The sequence below is a fragment of the Clavelina lepadiformis genome, chromosome 4 (genome assembly GCF_947623445.1).
Source record: "Clavelina lepadiformis chromosome 4, kaClaLepa1.1, whole genome shotgun sequence".
In the NCBI taxonomy this organism is placed as follows: domain Eukaryota; kingdom Metazoa; phylum Chordata; class Ascidiacea; order Aplousobranchia; family Clavelinidae; genus Clavelina; species Clavelina lepadiformis.
This window is the reverse complement of record NC_135243.1, coordinates 19,254,908-19,277,112: the sequence shown is the minus strand read 5'-3', so window position 1 is coordinate 19,277,112 and position 22,205 is coordinate 19,254,908. Positions and strand designations below refer to the sequence as shown.

Here is a 22,205-nt window from a genome sequence, read left to right as displayed (position 1 = left end):
TTTTAACAAGCAGGAATTCGACAGTTGAATGCCAATCAAATATGTCGGTGAATTGCATGCATTGTAATTGCAATCAAGCCTCGTCAAGCTCCCATTTTATGTTACACTTCAAATCAAACAAAACTTTGAATTGGATTAAATATTTTTTGCTTGGTTTGTCAAGTGTAAAAGAAGCGTTTGGGCGAAGTAAAGCGTAAACAATAGCCCTTTCTCACTCTCTCTCTCTCTCTCTAACCCACTTCTTCCTTTCAGGAGAGTCCTGACGGCAACAGTTCCTCCCTAAGGAGTTCACAATCTTTTACCAATTTTGCCAGTCCGGCTAAAGGAATACCTAGTCGGGACCAGGCCAGGTCTGTGATGTAATTGTACCACCTGGTCCTTGGTTGACCAATTGGTCTTTTAACGGTTGGGATGGCAAGCATAACTTGGTTTGCCGGTTTTTCCTGAGGCATGCTGATGACGTGGTGCTGACATTTTGGTTAACAATAGGCCTAGCTTTCAACTTCAGCAACGTATTAAGCTATGACTTTTGCAGGCAGGCAAGACACATAAAAACCATACACTCACAGATTTCGTGATGCTATAGCTATTAAAACACATTGACATCTTTGTTATTGCTTTGAATGAAGAAAAAAGAAAACCTGTGAGCCATAAAAAGTCAAGCTGCTCTTTGTCCGTATCGCTAATGCTATTACCGCAGTCGTGAAAACGTTGAAGGTTAACAAGATACTTTTAAATGATTCTGAAACACAGGTCATATCATGTTACGTACAAGATAAGCTCCAACATGCAGGTTCGCCGTAGCCTTCAAGTTCAATTGTGTTCAGTGGTGGTCAATGGCTAGTAATGTTTTAAAATCTTTAATTTATCGAAAAAACGCTGACAAAGAATAGCTTATATTGCTTATATTATGGTAAGTTTTCAATAGCTGCATGGTATTTGAGAACCAAAAATAATATTTGCACAATGTGAATGGGAAAGACAGATAAACAAGTGTTAAAAGAAGATAAATGTTTAGTAGGGTGTTTCAGTATTTCAATGTGTGTTATGATGCTTTATATATGTTATTATGTTACTCAAGTTATATTAAGCATAAATAATTTCAATATCCTGTCTTATCCTCGCCTATGGTAAAGTTGTGACTCTTCCGTTCTACATTCTTCTGTATTGCAGAAAACTATCGCAGTAAAACGATTAAGAAAGGAACCAACTGACGTTTGATTGATATCCAGCAGTCAGCTTTTATAGGTTTAAAATAATTAATGACTTTGCATGTAATTAATGATACTGAAATTAAAAATATTTTTGTACTAAGATTATACTGAGATTAGTAGGTTATATTATGCGTGTGTGGAGTTGTATAACAAGGTAAAATATTTTATATTGGTTACAATCATGAACATGGTCTCTCGGACTTATTTTCGGTTTATTGAATTTTCAGTTTTTTTCATGCTTCAATAAATTCCTCGTTTAGCTATTATACAGTATTATACAACTCCAAAAATGCCCAGTGTATCACAAATTTCACGCTCTTCTGCCTGTATATCTATTTTTTAGGTTTGTGAGAAAAGGTTTCTGAAAGCTTATAATCTTTGTTGTTTCAGACGAGCCTTGAAATGCACTTAGAGAGTGTTAGGTTTAACTTTGTAGTGCTTTTGACGAAAGCCTCATTCTCAATAAATCCACTTTTTCTGTGAAGCGACGTCGTCCGGTGACATTCCGGGTTCGTATTAAAAAAGGAATTGGTTTGTGTTTAAAAACTTTCTTACACATTCCTAATACGTAAAAAGGTATCGTTTAGATAAAATTGAACCACATAAAAACAGTTGAAACAGTAGGAACCTTTTATCATTGACAACCTTAAATAATGTAGCCTAATATAATATCTAGTATGGGGCTTTTTATGTCTCAGTGTTTATTTACGTTTATGGCCAGGACGAACCTTACACGATTAATCGATTATATCATCTATCATTACGCCAAACCTTTATATTTGACAACACAATTTGATAGACAGCATAGTTGACAACAAACATACGATAAAGTGATAACAGCAGTTCTATTGAAAAAGTAAAAAACATCACAACCAACAAAAGGTTGAGAAGAAATAAAATATTTAATTCAACGAAATGATTTCGAGTTAATGCGATTTCTGGCTTTCTTTTCGAAAAACTATACCTATTACACGCACTTTGTGGTAACTTAGTGATAAAATTTAAACTCAAAAAAGCAAGAACATGGTTTTTCGAGCTTTCGCGCTGCTTCTGATGCTGGGTGTCTTCGTTCAAAGCCAAGACTACCTGACCTGCTTAAGAAACAACGATGCCTTTGCCGAACTTACTACCCAAGACCCGAAGTCTGATTCCCGGGGACCACCCGGATACCCCGGTAAACGAGGAGCTGCTGGCGAAAAGGGTGAAGTCGGCGAAAAGGGGCTTAAAGGTGCGCCAGGGACATCGGACCTGACGACGTTAAATCACCTGCAAGGTACGCTAGTTTTGTTTTATATTTAAACCTTTAATTCCATTACAGCATAAAGTACACTGTACAGTATCTAACAAATCATTAAACAAGGGAAAAATGATAAATATTTGTTTTAATTCTTATTTGTAATAAAATCTAATATTTATTTTCCAGATTATATCATAAAGGTTGAAAGAAATTTACTTGAAGCATTGCGCAACATTTCTGGTAAACGTTTTCAGCGTACTTGGCCTATGTCGTGTTAAAAGTATCACATAGCCTATACACTAACTGTAGATTGATTTAACTTGCTTTTTTTCAAATAAAACGAGCTGCCAAGTATCGATTGGAGCACACAATTTAAACTGGAAAAATGTTATGAAGATCGCTTAAGAACAGACGAGTTTAACTTGATAGACTTTTAAGATAGAGCTAATGAGTTTTTGTAAGCTTACAATTGAATAACTATTTGTTAAAAGTGTCGAAACTGATTTGTTCGTGTTTCCTAAACATAAACGTTTGCTTAAATTGTTTGGACCGCGTGGTTTGCTTCACTAGTTCGATCGTAAAAATGTAGGGTCAGGCGATTCAAACTGTCGAGATTTCCTTGACATCGAAGCGATCGAAACGGCCCAGGCGATCATGTCGATAAGTGAACGTAGCAATTCTTTAACAGTTTTTGTCATGATCTAAACAATTATACCTTATGTCCGTCTTTCGGAGACATCCTTGATTTTTCATCCATTAGGCTACTCGCTCTTACATGCAGCTTACCGTAAAAGCGTTCTCATTTTGCCCAAGTGTTTACGCTTGCAACTTATTTTTAGATCTTCAAAATACCGTTTCGACTCTGGCCAGCGATCACAGAAATGTACAAGCCGACGTGAGGAAGTTATGCCAAGGTTAGATAACCAGTCCATGTTCACCATATTTGAAGTTACTTTGACAGAATGTTACTATCAACAGTTCAAAGAAGCGCAATGCGCACGTGGTGTTGCGTAAAATACTTCTGCTATTTTTTTCTGCAATTTTTATATCTGTTATATTTTTGTTGCCTGCTTGATTGCTGTACTATATATAGCATAGGACCGAAGATAAAGGTTTCATTTTCTTAGTTGTAAAGCAACCCACAAGGTTATGAAATTTTAACCATTGCTTCGTGTTTATGTGACGAATATTTCCTGACTCATCGACAGCCAAAGTGCCCGGCATTTCACTTGAACTAACGAGGCCGATTCGTCGTAATTTTCTTATAAACAAAGGATTTATAAAACCAGTTACAAACGCAGGAGGATAAAATTAAATATTAGCACAAAATGTCGCATAATGGCTCGAGAAAAGAGTAATGTTGCTACTAAATCTGCAAAAAAAAACAGCACACTTCCGATTTTAAAATGAAAAAACAAGTAGGCTACACAGAGAAACAATTAAGCTGAACTTGCCATTTCACAAATTCCATTCTTGTATACGTACTATAACTAGGTATACTAACATCCTTGTACGTTCGTATGCGTACACACGCACACACGGTGCAGTATTGCCGAGTGGTTAGACCAGTGGTTCTCAACCTTCTGATCTTGGCGGACCCCTTTTGGTGATGTCAAAGCAGTTGGCGGACCCCTGAAGTTTAAGCAAACTAAGGGTTCTGAGACTGCACTTAAATGTTTCTTTGCTTAGTTTTACTTAATAGTCTTGGTGCACAACTGCGCTATTCAATCAAAATAACATCAAACTATGCGGATATTTTTATTTATTTCAAAGCGAATACACTTAATGGGAGTTTTGCTGTTGCATATTAGAAACAAGTCTTGAAATACGGGGTTGTGTTTTCGAAATCGATAGTCGCATGTCGTCTTCAACATTTAGTTGGTTACGTGCCTTCGATTTTATACGAACGAGAGCAGAAACTGAGAAAGCGATTATGTGCAATCTCCAGCAACTTAAAATCACTGTATCCAGCTGTCTTCTCGTATAATCCGCAATCTATTGCATCACAATAGGCCTTCCCTGCGGGTGATAAATCTCAATAAGCTTTTGTATTGTCCCATCACAATAGGCAATTAAGCAAATGTTCAAGCCTATTCCAAACAGCAATGATAAACAGCAAAAACTTTTTAAAAACTCGTACTTTATGTTGCAAATTTCGAAGTTCTCACGGACCCCCTGAAAACGTTTCGCGGACCCTTGGGGGTCCGCGGACCCCCGGTTGAGAACCACTGGGTTAGACAGAGCATTGGAATCGCAATAATGCTACCCTTGTTCGAAAACAAAACAATATAAAAAATTAAAATTAAAACAAATGAAAGGTTTGAGTGACAATGGGAACTTGGACGAAGACAAAGTCGGTAGCGATGCGATGAGGGATCATGATTATGATTATGTTAAATTCGTGCAAAAACTTTCCTCAGTCTGATCGACTGATGTTTAAGATATAATACCTGTAGCAACACGTGGGACTTTGAGTCCTAATATCTTGTTATTACAAAATCAATATCTGTAACTATACTTCGAAAATTGAGCGAACGATAGATCTTAACAGTAAAAACTATTTATATGCTTATATACTTCAAGTGGGCGCAAATATAAATTCCTTCACGGAAACTATAAGATCAACATGGGAACAAAATCAAACAATATTCGCAAAAGACCATCACTGCATAAAACAAGACCGTAAGAAGTATGAAAAAGATACAAGACTTTAGTTCTTTGATCAAATTATTAAGATCGCTATGCACATTCCTTTTCGAGTCGCTTTTCCTGCCATAAAAGATATACCGGTGTAGAAAGACGAATATTACAGACTCGACTTCCTAAGCTGCAGAAGTATTTTTTGATTAATGTACTTATGTATGGTTTGTAACTTATATTGTCTGTATACATTGGCATTGTTCATATGCAGTTTTGTTGTTCTTGACCGCGTATTGTGTTGCAGACGGTAAAACCTTTCATGAAAAAGGTTGGTATGCGCAACCTAATGGCTACCAATACATGGTTACTGAAACAAGACAATCTTGGCAACAAAGTAGGGATATCTGTCGAAATAAAGGAGGAGATTTGGCCGTGAATGGAATGAGGGACCTTACAATGAGAAGGTTAGTTTTCTGTTAAAAATCAACTCTACTATCAGTGTCAACATACATAAAAAATGCTTTATTTTTTTCGATGAGCAGATGTCAAAAGAGTCGGAGGTTATTTAAACTGAATTATTTATTTTAACAATTTAATATGTTTTTAGGGTTATCATTGCGTCATTGTTTACTGGTTTAAAGTCTGTTTGGATTGGACTAAACGACATAGACCAAGAGGGACGATTTCGTTGGGTGGAAGGCCAGTCATTAATCAGCGCAGAAGCAGGCTGGTTACCAGGTGAACCAAGCAATGATGGCCACTGTGTGGAGTTAAACTACGTAAATCCAGCTTACAAAATCAACGATCGCCCATGCAACGCTCAATTTAGTGCTTTGTGTGAGAAACCGGCTGCACGTGTTTGTGCATGAGCTCATCCAACACTAAACACTGCTGTAAGGACGCAACGCTTATACTTTATATCTTAGTTATACCGCTTTAATTGTAGTTGTTTGTTTTTAAATCAAAGCTATTTGTGGGAATTTCCGTTTACTGTAAAAATATTCCATAAGCTTGAAGACATTTCTCATAACTTAGTCAATCTTGTTAATCTCGTAACAGCTTGGTTACAGAAAGGTTAAAGTTCATATTGGTGTCATGTTTCACAATTAGCTGTTATTGGGTTTCCACAAAGTCTGGGTACATGGATAGAAATAAGACGAACCTTACGATAAGACCATCTTTATCGTCTACTTAAGAGTACCAACTCGATTCGTTCTTCTTTAGACAGAGCCATCATTCAATCTGGAAAAAATAAATGAATTAGTAAAATTCCCTATTTACCCGAACTTTTTGGACACCCTGTACTTTGAACATAGTGCTGCATTGTAATTGCTATAAAGACCTTTCTGGTAGAGTGATGGTACAAAATTGTTTAAGAATCGGATTATTATTTGTTTGCAAATTATGAAGATTTTCAGAGATGTTGACTACAATAATTCTGGAGAATTTAGTGGGACGAAAACGGGATATAGGGTTGAAGAGACCCTTTTAGCATATGAGGGCATCTTTACTTAACTTAGCCTACCTGTTAAATTATCTGACTCTATTTTTGCGTGCGGTTAAAATACTCTGAAGGCCGACAGGTTTTAATATTATAACAGAAATAGTTTGCAAGAAAAGATTTTATTATAAGTGCTGTACATTTTCTCAATATTACAAATAACGAAGAACATAAGCAATACTACCGCTTATAAGATGTCTATTGATTTGCAATCACCATAGCTAGCTTAGAGGCTTAGACAACTCATCTGTTAATTTCGATGATTCACTCGGCTAACTCAACTTGCTGGTAGAAGTGCGAGATTATAAACATGAAAGTGATGGGAGTTAAAATGTTCGACATGAAAAACGCAGCGAGTCGTAGCATGTGCAACGGGAAAAACAATGTTTAGACCATGGGAGATTTATATAGTTAAACCTAACACATTGAGACATGGATAAATAATTAATATAATTAACCAGTGTTAAGGTTAAGAAGCGGGCATTTTCAATAAACACTTCTTATCACAACAGATGCTGGAAAACAACCTGGGAACATACTGAAAGGAGTGTTCACACGAAGTTATTCAGAGCAACGTACCAAATATCTATGAACATTTTATGTCTATATCAAAAACAAATTCATAAACTTCAATCAATAGCCAGAGAACACTTTTGCAAGAAATGTTGTAATGGTATTAGAAAATACCACCCAGGCCGCTACAAGGTGACGAGGCATAACCTAACTCAAATTTTAATCCAACCGTTTTGAACAAGATGTTGTACCATCGTCCGTGTTTTAAATACGTTTTTATCCAACGTATGACAAATGATGAAACTGAAGGTGATGTGGTTCTTAAACAAAAGTGTGTATATGTGGCTAATGGTAATATCTACGGTTAAACCAGATGCATCAGCTTGAAGGTCTTATAACTTACATAACAAATAACTAAGACAATTTATTGTGCACAGCAGATACGTTGGTTGTTAGGTGAACAAAAGAATGGAAGGATATCTACAAAAGCTAAGTTTCTTTTAGGTAGGCTACTCCATAGCTTTTGTCAGCTACTATATAATAAGATAGCAGCACCAATTTCTTTGCGTAATCTATTTTTAAAGTGTGAAAGCAGGTTGGTATCTGAGCGTGTAAAACTACAGTCAAAAATACAAAACTATTAACGTAAAATAACTGGTCCGATTATTTAACATTTATTGTGCGAGTGATCAATCCTTAGTACATTTTGCCCAGTGCAGTGCAAGCCCAATGTTCGATCTACGCATAGGGTCAGTATATGCTCTCCCTCATGCCTTAAAGACAAAAGCACTTGATCTCCTGATAATGCTAGAAATACTGCACCATCGTCCCTCACCTACGGCCAAAACGTACCATGACTCCACAGTCCACACCTCGCTGGCCTGTCGCTTGCTTAAACAGAAATTGCTTCAGAAACTATCCCAAGGCGGCGATATTGCAAAACGTTGACAGCTGTATGGGAAAGTAGATTTCGGATCGACGCTAATGGTGAACGTAGACATTGATCTTTGTCGCTGCGGCTATGTGTGGAATCTGAGATATTGGTGTTACATAAAGTCAGCAAATATGTATAGTCTGTGCCTCTGTGGTACCATAGTCAATGGCTTGTGTGCTGGACATAAGTAAATTTTCGCTGCTGGTGACGTAGGTCGTGTTAGGACATTGCACACGATCCGAAACGGATGTTGTTTGTTTTGACGAGAGGCCAAAGACTCTAAACAAAGAGTTAAGATATATGCCAGGGTGGCGGTCGATCGACACCTGTTAATACATAGTTAGCAAAAAAATTGCAAACGAAACCAACAAAGAGCTGCTATTTCACATGTCAGTTACAAGATAATGGTGCGACATTTCGTTGGAAACCATTGTTTAATTCGAAATTAGCTTTAGACGAAACGTGCTCCGTCTCATAAATATTATATTCTTATTTATGAAGAAAAAACACAGAAGAATCTAAAATACTAGTAATTTATTTTAAATAAAAACTTGTGAGTTTGCTAATTGCGGTATGGAAGTAATATGTTTTATTATTGTTGCAAAACCTTCAGTACAGTATTCAAATTTTCATATGTAAGTTTGTTTTAACAAACCGTGACCGTTGGTTACAATAGCAGTACTGTATATGCAAAGAAGAAACTATTGGAGGACCGGCTTGAAAATTGATAGTTAGTTTAAAAGAATCTGTGTTTTGAACAGCAACTCATTATGCTTCTTTTTTATGCAATTGTGCATTGACCAGGCTGAAATACGATCCTTTCAATGCGAGTAGTTCGTTGTGCGTGCCTCTCTCCACAACGCTCCCGTTTTCAATCACCGCTATGACGTCAGCATTTTTGACGGTTGACAGACGATGAGCGATGACGATGCAAGTTCTACCTTCACTGGCGGCATCCAAGGCTGCTTGCACGATCTATTGTAAAATCCGTATTACACCAATGTTTAAGTAACTTTGAACAAGGTTGAAAATCATTCTCCACAAACTCATTTATTCCTTATCATAAAGCAATATATGTTATTATAACAAACTACTACTTTGCATTAACCCTATTGCGCTAATTTGTAGCCTGCGACATGATTGTGCAGGGTCGTAGAGTAAAATTTTATGACTTTCATTTTACTGTAAATGAGCAGATATTTCACAACCACACACCTTTTCGCTTTCAGTGTCCAGGGCAGATGTGGCTTCATCCAGGAGCAAAACTTTAGGATTCCTGAGCAAGGCACGAGCAATTGCCACTCTCTGCTTCTGACCACCTGATAACTGCGCTCCTTTGGAACCAACGTTGGTGTCGTAGCCCTGTAGAAACATTTATGATTGTTTATGAAGCAAAGAATCTATACATGAAAATAGCAAAAACATAGCCGATAATCATGATATGAAAAACACTTCAGAAAAGGCTACTCAAATCTGAAAACACACCTCAACCTATTTACCTCCAAAATAGTACTTAAAGTGTTGGCTATTCTATGACTGAAATACTTACGTCAGGCAAGCCTTCAATAAATGAGTGGATATTCGCATTCTTTGCGGCCGCAATCACTTCTTTTAAGTCCGCAGATCGGCTATTATCACCGTATCTGATGTTGTCCGCAATTGAGCGATCGAATAAAACAGGTTCCTGTGAGACGATGCCGAATTGTGAACGAAGCCAAGATAACTGAAGTTCATTCGATAGGTGACCGTCGACACTCTACAAAACATATCAAAAACTTAACTTAACGTTTCTGATGCAATACTAGTTCAAAGTAAGTTTCAAAGTATTGAGCTTGAAAACCTTTCAAACTTTGACTTACCACTGAACCGTCGCTTGGATCATAGAACCTCTCCAGCAGTTGAATACAAGTTGATTTTCCACATCCGCTCTGTCCGACCAGGGCCACCGTCTGTCCGGGACAAACTATTTGTGTCAACCCTTTCAAAACTTGGATGTCTGGCCGTGAAGGATATGTGAACTGGACATCCTTGAACAGAACATTTCCAGAAGAAACTTGCTGTTTCCAAGTAATGAATATAAAAGGTTCGTTAGGTTATTTAAATTTTGGATGTAACGTTTTCTATTTGTGTATAATAGTCGACAAATGTACTTGCCGGAACATCGCCACGCTTGCTATAGCTGTCTATCAAAGGTACGCGATCTAATAATTTCACAATTCTTGCAGCAGATGTTTTTGCTTGTGCGTAGTCTGGCGCGTATGCACTTGTCTGGCCAGCGGCAAGAGCACCAAACACAACAGCTAAAAGGACCCTGAAGTATCAAAGTAGTAGTAATAACTTGAAGATAGCTCAACTTGCTTTATTACACCATATTGTTGCAAGATTGTTGTAAAATATGAAGTTCTTTGCAGATGTTGTTATTCTCGCAACAATTTGGTAAATTAAAGTCATTTCAACACATGCATTTTCTTATCAAGCAAACTACTGCAACGAATTTCAAACAAAGTTATCTTAATTTCTTAAATAGAGTAAAAATAGATAAATAATATATATCCCATACATAAGTAATATATAACACTGGTAAAAAATAAGATCTTTGGTCCAAATATTAGGCGTACTTGAAAATATTTTGAAATGCGATTAACTCCTGTTCAACCAGCCAAGCACCAAATCTGAAGCAGGCAGCATAAGCAAAGAAAGCCACGCATTGTGAAAATCCGTATGTTATTCCAAATGCATAAGCCTTTCTCAAACTCTTTCTAAAAAAAAAAACACTTAACTTTACTCCAGATATGGATGCTCAATATATGGAAATAGCCCGCATTAGATTTTGCCTCATTGATAAACACAAATAATAATTAATAAGCATAAATTGTAGCTATGAAAAACGCACTATAGATGCACTTAATTTAACTTCATTTTGACCGACAAAAGCAACAAATTACTTGTAAGGTATTTCAAGAGCATTGACATATCTCTGATGAAAAGCTTTCTCAAGCGTGAGGGAGGCAATCGTTCTTATGTTCAATGTCCCTTCCACAGCAACTTGGCCTGCTTTTTCATACGCTTTCGTTTCAGTTGATGCCTGCATGAATTAAAGAATTGCCATGAGACCTGTAGTACAAATAATTATGTATACAACTTAAAATTTTGTTCTTATGCATTACCGTTTTACAAATCAGCTAAATGGTATTGAATTTCTTTGGGAATGTTTTGTTTCTGTAATAACGGGGAATTACAGTAACAAAACTATTTGGAATGTAATACTTTCATTATTCCTACATCTTGCAATATCAGCACTGATCAGTATCAGTCTTTATACGCTAAAATCAATTAATAAGTAGTTTTTTTCAAAATATGCTCCACTAGAAAAGGAAACAAATTTAGTATGTGTGTTATTAGCCACAACGTCAAACATTTGGTCTCACGTTGCTGAACATCTTTTATTCTCTAATTCACAGCTAACTGTCATCCTAAATAGAAAAGAGATAACATCTGAGAATACTGCACTCACCTGGCCAACAAGAAGCTGTCCTTGCAAAATTCCAGCTGCAGCAATGAAAGGTACAAATGCAAGGGCAAGCAGTGCCACTTGCCAACCATATGCGAAGGCAATACCAAGGCCAACTCCTATTTTATGAAACAAATTTAATCGCAAATATAATTTGCGAAATTGACTAGTTTTTTCCTGAACACCTTTGTCAGTTCTGAGATAAAAATGCAGCATGCAATATACGCAAACGCAATATGTTGCATATCGCACTATACAACTGTACTGTATGCATGTGTAAACACAAGTGTATTGAGAGTAATGGCAAAAAAAGTAAAACTTCTAGAAGATTGTCATCAACAACAAACATGTTTTCAAACACACCTAAAGCAGCAAAACTTTGCATAATTGTGGCAAGTCTTATTCCAGTGGCACCTTGGACCTTAGATGCATCTGTTGCAAGTCGTGTAGTAAGTGCACCTGTGTTATTAGCCGGGTCATCAAAGTATCCAATTTCTTGGTGGAGCACTGCGCGAAAACTCATCAAGCGAAGTCGTAAGGTTAGCTCTTCACCAGACTTGGCAAAAGCAGATAACTAAAGCGTATATAAAAAAAATAAAAATCAAACCAAACCCATCGGACAAATAAGCATTTAAAACTTCATAGACCATGACAAATATACATTTAATCTTAAAACGAAAACATGTAATGTAGCATAAAAATGTTTTTTTGGCTTTAAGCATCTAGCATCGATACTTTTGATTAAGAGTTCAAGAAACCTGAGCTAGGTAGGCCAAAAATGTTGCTGCTCCAACAGCAACAAACAATAGAGCATACAACGTGATCCTCGCTTGTTTAGTGCTCTCATTGGTCTCTGAAAAAACAGCCAAAATCTCCGAAAACAGAATGGCAAAGATTGGTTGAATTCCACCATTCACAGCAGCAGCAAGACAACCCACTGTAACAGAAGTTTTCTAACATAAAGGGGAAATTGGTACAATTTTGCTTGCTTAAATACAAACAGTGTTAAGCACAACTAAAACATTACCAAAAGTGTATAAATGAAATCAAACGGAGGTTAACATTGTAGCCGTAAGTAACCACTGCAAACTTATTAGGAGCAGTGTAAGCTATTGATATTGAAGTTATTTATTCTACTTTGCATTATTCAGAGTTCGAGTTAACCCACATTAATAAGATTTTACAGGTTAGATAACCGAATTTTTTAACCGTAAGTTGTTAAGAAAGACTAACTTCAAGATTAATGAGAGTATTGTTCATGTTTTAGAACAAAATGCTACTTTGTGTAAACTGAAACTTTCATGTTTTAAACAGATGTTTTGCCGACATCAGTGCCATTTTAGGTTACCTTACATTTTGAGAAAAATAAGATTTGAGATAAAAGACCATACTGATGCTATACTCGTATGTTGCCATAATATCAACAAACTTACATAAGATAAACCACTTTTCAGATTTGTTAAAAGCAAGAATTCTCCAGAATGACACAACTGGCAAGGCACCATCATCTTGAGCACTCTCAATATCTACAATTGTCTGCTTAGATTTCACACTCTTAGCACTTGTTAATCGGTGCATTGGTTTCTTGTGTTCTAAAACATGAGGCAACAAAGTTTTTTTTTTAAGTTTGTGTGATTTCAAGTTTTATGAAGTATAAGACACACACATTTACCTTTGCTTGCGTAGGAATTGTGCTGAAATTCCCCTGTATAATAAGTAGTAAATGTCAACAATTAAACACAGTATTAAAATTGATGCTATATAATATCTAATTACATAATAGCTGAGAAGGTAAACCAAGTTAAAAAAGTAAACAAAAACAAATTTTACACCGAAAAATGAAACTGACCATGAAGATTATCTGCAGCCCCATAACTTTGCATGTGCACAAGATTTTGATAAACCCCATTTTCAATTTTGAGCAATTCTCTGTGAGTTCCCTGTTCTACAGCTATGCCTTCATGAAACCCAATGATTTTGTCTGCATTACGAATGGTTGAAAGTCTATGTGCTATCACTAGCGTGGTGCGACCTTAATAAAACAATTTTAATAAATACTTCACACAAAATCAAGGCTTTATCGTTAAATAAGTATTTCTAATAAATCTGCAACTATTTTATAAGAAAAGTAAAAAACATGTTACCACTTCTAGAAAAACACTTATCTTGAAAACCTGAAGTGTTAAAGTGAAAAAAATAAACACAAATTTCCACCTTTAGCTGCTCTGTCCAGTGCAGCTTGTACAACACCTTCACTCTCTGTATCCAAAGCAGATGTGGCCTCATCAAGAAGCAAAATCTTAGGATCACGAACAATGGCACGAGCGATTGCGATTCGTTGTTTCTGTCCTCCGCTCATTTGTGCACCACCTTCTCCAACCATTGTCTCAAATTTCTAAACATACAAAGAAGTCACAAGATAAATTAAAGCTGTCGAATTAATTAATCCAAGGAAAGTGTGACTGCTTTGTATTTAATTAGTTACGGGAGTACTCACTGTTTGCATGAACCTATTTTAACAAAGTTAGCACCATGTATAACTTCAGTTAAACATACATCTGGAAGTTTCATTATAAAGTCATAAGCATTTGACTGTTTCGTGGCTTCTTCTATTTCTTCATCGGTGACACCGTCTCGTCCATATTTGATGTTCTCAGCAATAGTCGTGTCGAACAAGATTGGTTCTTGCGATACAACGCCAATGTGCTCACGAAGCCAACGTAGGTTCAAAGTTCGAATGTCGATACCATCAACCTCAATTGCTCCACTCTTAAGTTTAAACAACATGTTTAATCAATAGTAAGTCACAAGATCAATACAGTCAATAGTCACAAGAAACAATTTGTGTCTATGAATGTGATAACTGCTATCGCATTAGTTAACTGCTCAAGAAATCACAAAATTTTCATATATTGATGAAGTTACCTCCGGATCATAAAACCTCTGTATAAGCTGCACACATGTGCTTTTCCCACAACCACTTTGGCCACAAAGTGCTGTTGTCTTTCCAGTTTCAAGTTTGAAAGACACATTATTCAAAACCTATTTAAATTGGGAGCATACAACATTACCAAATACCTGTGATAAATTCTACAAAAAAAATGACTAGAAAAAAGAAAAAAACAAGATACCTGCAAATCAGTTCTAGAAGGATATGAAAAATTGACATTGTTCAGTGAAACTTCACCGTTTACATTCTCAGGTCTGTAGCCATCTTCAGATTCACTATCGATTGGAGGCACTCTATCGATAATCTCAAACACTTTATAAGCAGCAACTTTTCCCGCCCCAAATTCTGAAATGTGGCTACCAGCCTATAAAGTATAATAAACAACATTTTAAAAATATGCTAAAGGGCAAAAATGAAAGCACTTTAAGTGACTACTGGCGCTGGTATACATCAAATCAAATCATATCTTTGTAAATACAAAAATGACAATAAGAAAAATGTCATTATACTTGTCCCAATGTAAAGGCACCGACAACCACACTGAAAAAAGATGTCAAAAGGTCCCCAACAACAATTTCTCCTGCTAAAACTAGGGTTGAACCATACCAAAATCCAAGTCCGTACATGGCAAATAAACACAAAAACAGAAAACCAAGCGATGCTCCGCTTACAAGACCTTTTTTTAGGCCAACTTTACGAGCATGTAATAGATTTTCTTCATATCTAAAACAATTTTGCACCATTATAACGTTTAACTTGGCTTTGAAATAAAACAAAATATAATTCAAGTACTTTTAGTCTACTAAAACTGCACAATTAGAACTTAGGAAAAATCACCTAGTAACTTAATAAGAACTGCTCGTAGATATATCGTAAATATAGATTCTTGCCACATAATAAACTCTTATAATACACCAATAAGTTGCTTTGTAAAATATAACTAAATACCATACTCATGATAATCATCAGTAAATTACACTTAACTGATATTCATTCACAAACTTAAGCCTTATTTTACCTTTCACACTCCTTTTCCTGCCCCCCAAATGCAACAACCGTTCGAATGGATGAGATTACTTCTTCAGCCACTGCACCTGCTTTTGCATAAGAATCTAATTCTTCTTTGGTGAATTTTCCACCAATCTGATACGAAAGTTTTGAAATTAAAAACTGATCTGAAGGATTTCAAAATCAGCATAATGCACAGCTTTATGGTTCCCTATGTTACATGACACTTTAGAAATTGACACATCACAAAAATTTTCCATTATAATTGAATTTCCATTCTTTCATCCTTGTATTATGCCACCTGGTTTGCTTACCGTGTATAGTATAGCTGCAGATATGGCTAATGCTGGAGAAACTGCCAACACCACCAAGGCCAATTTCCACGAATAGACCATTGAAATAATAAAGCTGGTCATGGTTCGAACAACGTTCATGATTGTAATTGAAACTTTATCACCAATGCCACTTTGTATTTTTCCAATGTCACTTAAAATAATTACAAGGCATAAAATTAATAAATGATAGAGTGGGTTAACGGTAAAGACTAAATGAGAGTAATTTTTGATATAATTTATACTCTGCCATTCTTGTGTTCAGTTCCCCAGCTGAGTTTACGTCAAAGAAACCAATGTCTTGCCGCAAAATACTTTGAAAAAAGAGCACTCGAATCTTTTTTGTTTGTCGAACAGCTTGGAATGTCCAACATATTATCTGTGACACATTTTTTTAAAAAGCTTTATGTTTTTAAAATAAGTTTATGAAAAAGAAATATAATGCACACTTTTTAGGAAAGTTTCACTGTATCTGGGTCATGTAGCCTGTTGTCATGTCAGAATAGTTACATAAGTTAAAAGAAAGAACATAGAAACAGTTGATTTCAGTTGTTCAAATTAAGTATAAACAGAAGTTATATTTAGATTACAGCATCAAATTAAATTAGGCTTGGAATGGTATGTATCATAATTAATTTTCATCCTTGGACTGATGAAAGTCTTGGCTTGACTTAAACTCGACAACAATTCTTCCTCGCTCAAGCTCTGGTTACCACACTAGTCTTTGCCCAAGTTCCGATAAAGACACACGTTATTGATTTGATTTTTTGATGTTCTATGTCAGCGTGGTCCAACTGCAGGCCCGCGGGCCAAAGTTGGCCCGCGAACACCGATTTTTTGGCCCGCGAACTGATAGTCAGCTTTGATAGTCGCTATTGTTGAGGAAGAACCTCGACCGCAGATGTCACATTGATCAGTATTTAATAGCTAAATTTTGAACTATTCTAATTTCAGTTTTAATAAAAAAAGAGAACTTTTTTCAGTTCTAATTTCAGTTCTAATATCAATGTCACATTGTTTTTCAGTTCTAATTTCACATTTCTTCAGTTCTAATTTAAAAAAAATGGCCCGCAATATAAAAAAATTTTCTGATTTTGGCCCGCGATGAAAAGAAGTTGGACCACGCTGTTCTATGTTATGTGATATTACTGAAATATTAAATTAGTTTACCGGGACCCCAGTACAAGAGCAAGCGCTGTTAATGCCATGAAAGAGCAAATTACAACAGCAGCACAACTGTGTATCAAAAACGAGCAACATTACTGGATGCCCACCGCACTAACCACTCAGCTGGTAAACTACTGAACTACGAATTTCAAGTTAGATGAACTATTAACAAATTTTGACATGTCATATGGTCCAATTAATAGTCTAGCATCACAGTATCTAACCTGTATTGCTCCACATATCCATACAATAATGGCAATCACACAAAATCGAACGGAATTTGTAGATATTTTGTCTGAGAGATTCACTTGTCTGAAAAGGAAAATCATGTTATTGACGTCATAAACAAAATACCATACACAAACCTTAAACATTTTTGCATGTAATGCAAATTTTAACAAATACCTACACTGATACGGCATTACCATAAAACAATAAAATATTGTAAGACTTACGCAAGAGAAGCAGTATCAAGGGATCCAAAGTTAACAAAATCATTAGTTAACTCTCCGAAAAAAATCAACAGAACTGGTAAAGCTGCTCCGTGTGCAGCAGCAGCTAGTGTGCCAATGATTAGCAGGACATAATCAAAACTGGTAGCATATCGAAACTGAGCAACAAAATTACATGTTACTTACAAAAGGCAAAAAAAAAATAAATCAGCATCTTCATTTCACATTTTCACTAGAGCTAATCAATAAAAAAAAATTCCTAAAATGAAGTAAACATTGCACAATATAAGCCTATCAATGAAAAATTTTGCATCTGTTAATATCGAATCCGATGATGTAACCCAAATCCAAATTGATTGGGTTATCGAACCCTCCTAAAAATGATGGGCAATATTAGTTTTAGTGGCTATAATGACCTCATACTGTGACATAATCCTTAGCTGTAATGAAACTGAACCAACCATAAAAATTGGTACTGTAGTAGGAACTTAAACAACATAAAACTGATATTATGGTCATAATGTGAGATTCAATCGAAATATACAAATTCTCTTAACAAAGTAAACCAGCTAAGAGAGAAGTTTGAAATAAAATTAAATTAAAAAAAGTTTGAAGCCATGGTCACCACAAAAAATTTAAGTGAAATCCCAGCTTGCTTTTAGAGTGAATAGTTCTAACTAGATATACAATTTTAGCAAAGAAAAAAACCAACTATAAAGCAAGTTAATATCATCGAGCAATAATAAATTACGATGCCAAACATGATAAAGTAATTCATGTATGGATTACCCTAGCAAAAGCAACCTTTGAAAAAATTAAGCCTGCATCAAAAAACACTTTCTTCTCCACCAAACACAGAGTCTTGAAATAAAATGTCTACCCTGTCTTTGAATAAAAAACCAAAGTGTAAATAACTAAATTTAAAAAAAAAATTGAAAAAGTTAACACTTTTGGGTTATGTGTTCTTCACAAAATAAAAAGGACAGCATAGACAACCAAACAAAAACAACGCAGAAGCTGTACATCAACTTAGACAATCCAAAAACCTTGCTGAATAACATCAAAAAAACAAATTAAATTTGTAGCACATGTTCTCTGAAATCGAAAATTGGAACTTAACAGGATTATATATGAGTGAAAGATAAATGAAAATTGGCTTCAGGAAAAACACACTAAAGACATACCCTAAACAGCACACAAAGCTAAATATCTCACTGAAAACTTCTATCATGGTAAAGTTTAGCAAATATTTTCAAATATGGCAGTCAATGGTTGAAATCAGGCTTGGTAGTAGATGATGATGACAAAGTCAAAAACCAAATAGCTTAAACTACAGTAGGGGCAGCAACCGATCTAGCAATATATAAATATCGCTGAACATAGAACTTTGCTATCAATCAGTGTGGTAGAACAAAAAGATTATCATTGCAAAAACCATTAATGCAATCAGTGCCATATATGGACTTATGAGTAAGTTATTTATCTCAATTGTTATGTTTTAAAGATTGCATTTTAAGCACAACAACATTGGATGAGCTTCGACAACATTCAACATTTTCTTGTGCCACTAGTAAACAAAAGATAATACATAAAGTTACCGAATTACTTAATGTAGTTTACGTCAATTTACATGACTGGTAACAAAAAATTTATTTACGAAAACAATGACGAAGTAATAGTCTTTAGTACAAGGCAGTTACAAACAAATAAAAGCTATTTGGAAAAAAAACATTGGTATCCTGGACAATCTGCCAAAAAGATCCAAAATTCTAAATTCAGCCCGAATAGCAATTAATTCAAAAACCTTAGGCAGGCTAGTTTACTTCGTTCATCTTGAATAACCACCAAACTTACAATCTGTACATAGCTGATCGTTGGTTGGTTCTTCTTTGACGGTTTCTTGAAATCACCATTGTTAGTAGTGAAATCAGAAACGCTTCCAATAAGTTCCGATTTTCCACTCAAGTTTTTTTCTCCACTTCCAACGGTCACAGTTGTGGCTGAAGTCTGATTTTTCAAACATTTTCCGTTTGTTGCAAAATCATCTTTTACACCACAAAGCCTGCATAATGATAAAAAAGATGTGAACTAGTAGCTTGTGCAAAAAACTGTTCTTTTGAGTCCAGAGGTTTATGCTAAAATGTATCTATTGTGCCAACGATTTTTCTTGCTAAGCAATTTTAAATGTGTCCTGAAATATGTGTGCAGATGTACTAATAGCACAATTTAGATATGGTAGCAGATAGGATTTTGAAATGGGCTGATAAACCATCTGCATCTGATAAACCGTCTGCACACTTTCCATTACGAGCATAACACCGCATTTTTGAGTTTTTTTATGACTTAATAACCAAATCGTAGCGATTTAGAGAGACTATAATTAGTCTTGTCTTAATTTTGAGGAAATGGCAGATTAGTGAAGCTGTGCAAAGCTGCAGGGCGACACAACAAGGCGAAAACCGATCTTTTAAGCTGTCTGTATAGCTGTTGACATTCTTAGAGAAATTAGAAATAAATAAACCTATGAGCCAAAGAAATGAACTAGAAGACAAAGAATAATAATTAATCAAAAATCATAAAAACTTCCAACTTGAACATAAATAGTATTGCACGTAACGTTTTATGCAAATTGTCATAATCAGCCCTTATTCCTACGGAATTCACATGCAAATCTGATTATATTATAATGTTATTTGTGTTCTATTTCGTGTGTTTATCAACAAGCGCTATGCTATATTTTGGCCGTGTTTGATATACATGACCCAATTTTCATTACTTCTGAACTTCGTCATTCGCACTACAACGCTCAATGCGTTAGTTCGGATATTGTGAGTCTGATATTAGAGTCTGTAATTTGCAGTCAACTGAATGGACCTTTATTCTGTGCTCTGAAAATAGTAACTCGTTTTGTAAAGAATCAAAATATATCAATTATTCAAAAAATTGACAGTTTAGCATTTGGCGTTGATGCGAAAGCATCTCTGTTATGAGTTTTGTCAACCAGTAAACACGCTCAGTTAGCACACTGTTTATTTCAGTGACAGCAATGGCTATAGCTCAGGGTAGTTCAGATTCTGAAGAAGATAGCTAAGACGATGGTGATGACGAGCCAAGATTTGTAATTGATATGACTAATTTATCACTGAAACTTGTCCCTATAGACCAGCTGAAACCGTGTTTTGAGCTTACCACAATTTCTCGAACCAACCAGAGTTTAACGTGGGAACGGAAAGACACTGACTTTTCTCTTCTTGAACTTTACCCAACAATTTATCCTTTGGGCTTCAACAACAATATATTTTTGATTATTTTCACCAAAAATGCTTTTCGCACGTTTTCAAGTTTCGTGTGAGCACTTAAAATTAGTGAGGCCGAGCTTGCGTTCAACACATCCCTATTGAATAGTTAAATACAGGTAATTAGCCTTTAACCCAACAAGCCTAAGCCAAATCTTGCAGCTATATTTTGGCAAACAATCTGACAGGAAAATCATACATGGTAAATTCCCCCTTTCAACACAAACAATGTGAACCATAGATATCAATCATGGCATAACTTTGTTATAATCTCTAATTACATGTTCTTTCTTAAAGAAATTGATCGCGCTAAAATACTACAAACCGAAACATAACTTCTGATTTTATTATAATATGTTATTACTTTCTCAAAAAAAAATACGTATCAATTTTGTGGTCGCTTGTTTTCAATTTTAAAATTGTAAACAAAATTAAGTTTCAAATAATGTGCTAAATGGATGGTCAAATGAATACTTTCAAACTTTTTAAAAAATATTTCTGATACTTATAATTCAATTTAAATATTTATTCTGGTAAATTTAAACAAATATTTTTTGATAATAACAATTCTTTTAAAAAAGTTCTGCTGTTAGGCAATACTCCTTGTACATTAATTTATAACACTTTTATGAAAGAGTAGCCTACTTACGCGTCATCGAGATCAATAACTTCCACGTTATTCTCATTAGTTGACAATGCATGCACTTTGTTTTCTTTAAAACCAGTGCGAACTTTTTTAGAAATATTTTCATTCATAGCTTAGCTCGAAAGGAATTCTCAAAAAGGTTTATGTAATTACCTACGTTTAGGTTGCCTGCTACTAAATTCACCAGAGTTGACACAAAGTAAAAGAGCTTGGGCTTATTCAACCGGCATAGGTTATATAAAAATGGTTTCAGGTAACCAGCATGATTGCTTTCATAACATCTTTGGCTTCATTGTTTCTCTCCTGAATTGAGCTTTTTATTCGTTTGTCCCTTTTTGTTGTAGAAAGTGTAAGATTACAGAGTAACCTCTCACCGACTGTACGAACACTTTAAACATTTTAGAGGTTTCAAAGCGACCAGATATACAATCTGGTGACCAGCGACTCGCACCATCTAACAATTCCTTCTTTTTAATGTTTATTACTGTACATTGATGTAATGCGACAATTGTAATTCTTCGATGAAATGAAACTTGGCACCAGGCACAGCGACCAGCAAAGCGAACCTACTTTCGTCAAAGATAGCAAGTGTTCGTGGAAGTTTATAGAAAATTCACAAAAAGAGAAAAGAATGCACAAGTTTATATAAAAAATTGAATGCTAAAAAATAATTGAAAATTATACCGCGGTAAAAATGCGTCTATAAACCTACATTCAAGCAGGAGAACACTGTGATCCATACACTCTATGAAGTATAAACATTCCACTCGAAAATCGTTGATTCTGGTTATCCCGAGGCCACCA

The 22,205-nt window shown here is 35.4% G+C and overlaps 2 protein-coding genes and 2 long non-coding RNA genes across 6 annotated transcripts; 2 read left to right on the top strand and 2 right to left on the bottom strand.

The window, feature by feature from the left end:
* The first annotated feature begins 1,528 nt into the window (after nt 1-1,528).
* On the top strand, nt 1,529-7,600 carry LOC143451931 (hepatic lectin-like). Of its 2 annotated transcripts, XR_013114924.1 has the most exons (7): nt 1,529-2,487; nt 2,638-2,691; nt 3,291-3,365; nt 5,396-5,555; nt 5,699-5,984; nt 7,105-7,414; nt 7,546-7,600. XR_013114924.1 is itself a non-coding variant. In XM_076952717.1 (5 exons), exons 1-5 carry the CDS (start codon nt 2,238-2,240, stop codon nt 5,958-5,960), a joined length of 801 nt encoding a protein of 266 aa, XP_076808832.1. In that variant the 5' UTR covers nt 1,532-2,237; the 3' UTR covers nt 5,961-6,512. The 2 variants fall into 2 exon arrangements, 1 of the variants encoding a protein (XP_076808832.1); XM_076952717.1 differs by lacking the exons at nt 7,105-7,414; nt 7,546-7,600 and having other exon boundaries at nt 1,532-2,487; nt 5,699-6,512.
* On the bottom strand, nt 4,199-4,687 carry LOC143451933 (uncharacterized). The gene is made up of 2 exons (XR_013114925.1): nt 4,592-4,687; nt 4,199-4,470 (listed from the first exon to the last, which is right to left on the bottom strand). It is a non-coding gene; the product is annotated as an uncharacterized LOC143451933 (long non-coding RNA).
* An 854-nt stretch (nt 7,601-8,454) lies between the features above and the next one.
* Nucleotides 8,455-21,618, bottom strand: LOC143451932 (ATP-dependent translocase ABCB1-like). The gene is made up of 25 exons (XM_076952718.1): nt 21,405-21,618; nt 19,314-19,521; nt 17,463-17,617; nt 17,232-17,319; nt 16,086-16,219; nt 15,823-15,994; nt 15,519-15,643; nt 15,010-15,223; nt 14,682-14,864; nt 14,476-14,592; nt 14,107-14,319; nt 13,765-13,945; nt 13,400-13,582; nt 13,223-13,255; nt 12,984-13,142; nt 12,309-12,487; nt 11,914-12,124; nt 11,554-11,669; nt 10,985-11,124; nt 10,658-10,798; nt 10,190-10,350; nt 9,899-10,092; nt 9,589-9,795; nt 9,255-9,401; nt 8,455-9,014 (listed from the first exon to the last, which is right to left on the bottom strand). The coding sequence occupies exons 1-25, from the start codon at nt 21,509-21,511 to the stop codon at nt 8,808-8,810; spliced, it is 3,975 nt and encodes a 1,324-aa protein (XP_076808833.1). The 5' UTR covers nt 21,512-21,618; the 3' UTR covers nt 8,455-8,807.
* Nucleotides 9,710-11,896, top strand: LOC143451934 (uncharacterized). 2 transcript variants are annotated; one of them, XR_013114926.1, is made up of 3 exons: nt 9,710-9,850; nt 9,924-10,122; nt 11,501-11,896. It is a non-coding gene; the product is annotated as an uncharacterized LOC143451934 (long non-coding RNA). The 2 variants fall into 2 exon arrangements; XR_013114927.1 differs by lacking the exon at nt 11,501-11,896 and adding an exon at nt 10,265-10,629.
* Nucleotides 21,619-22,205: the final 587 nt, after the last annotated feature.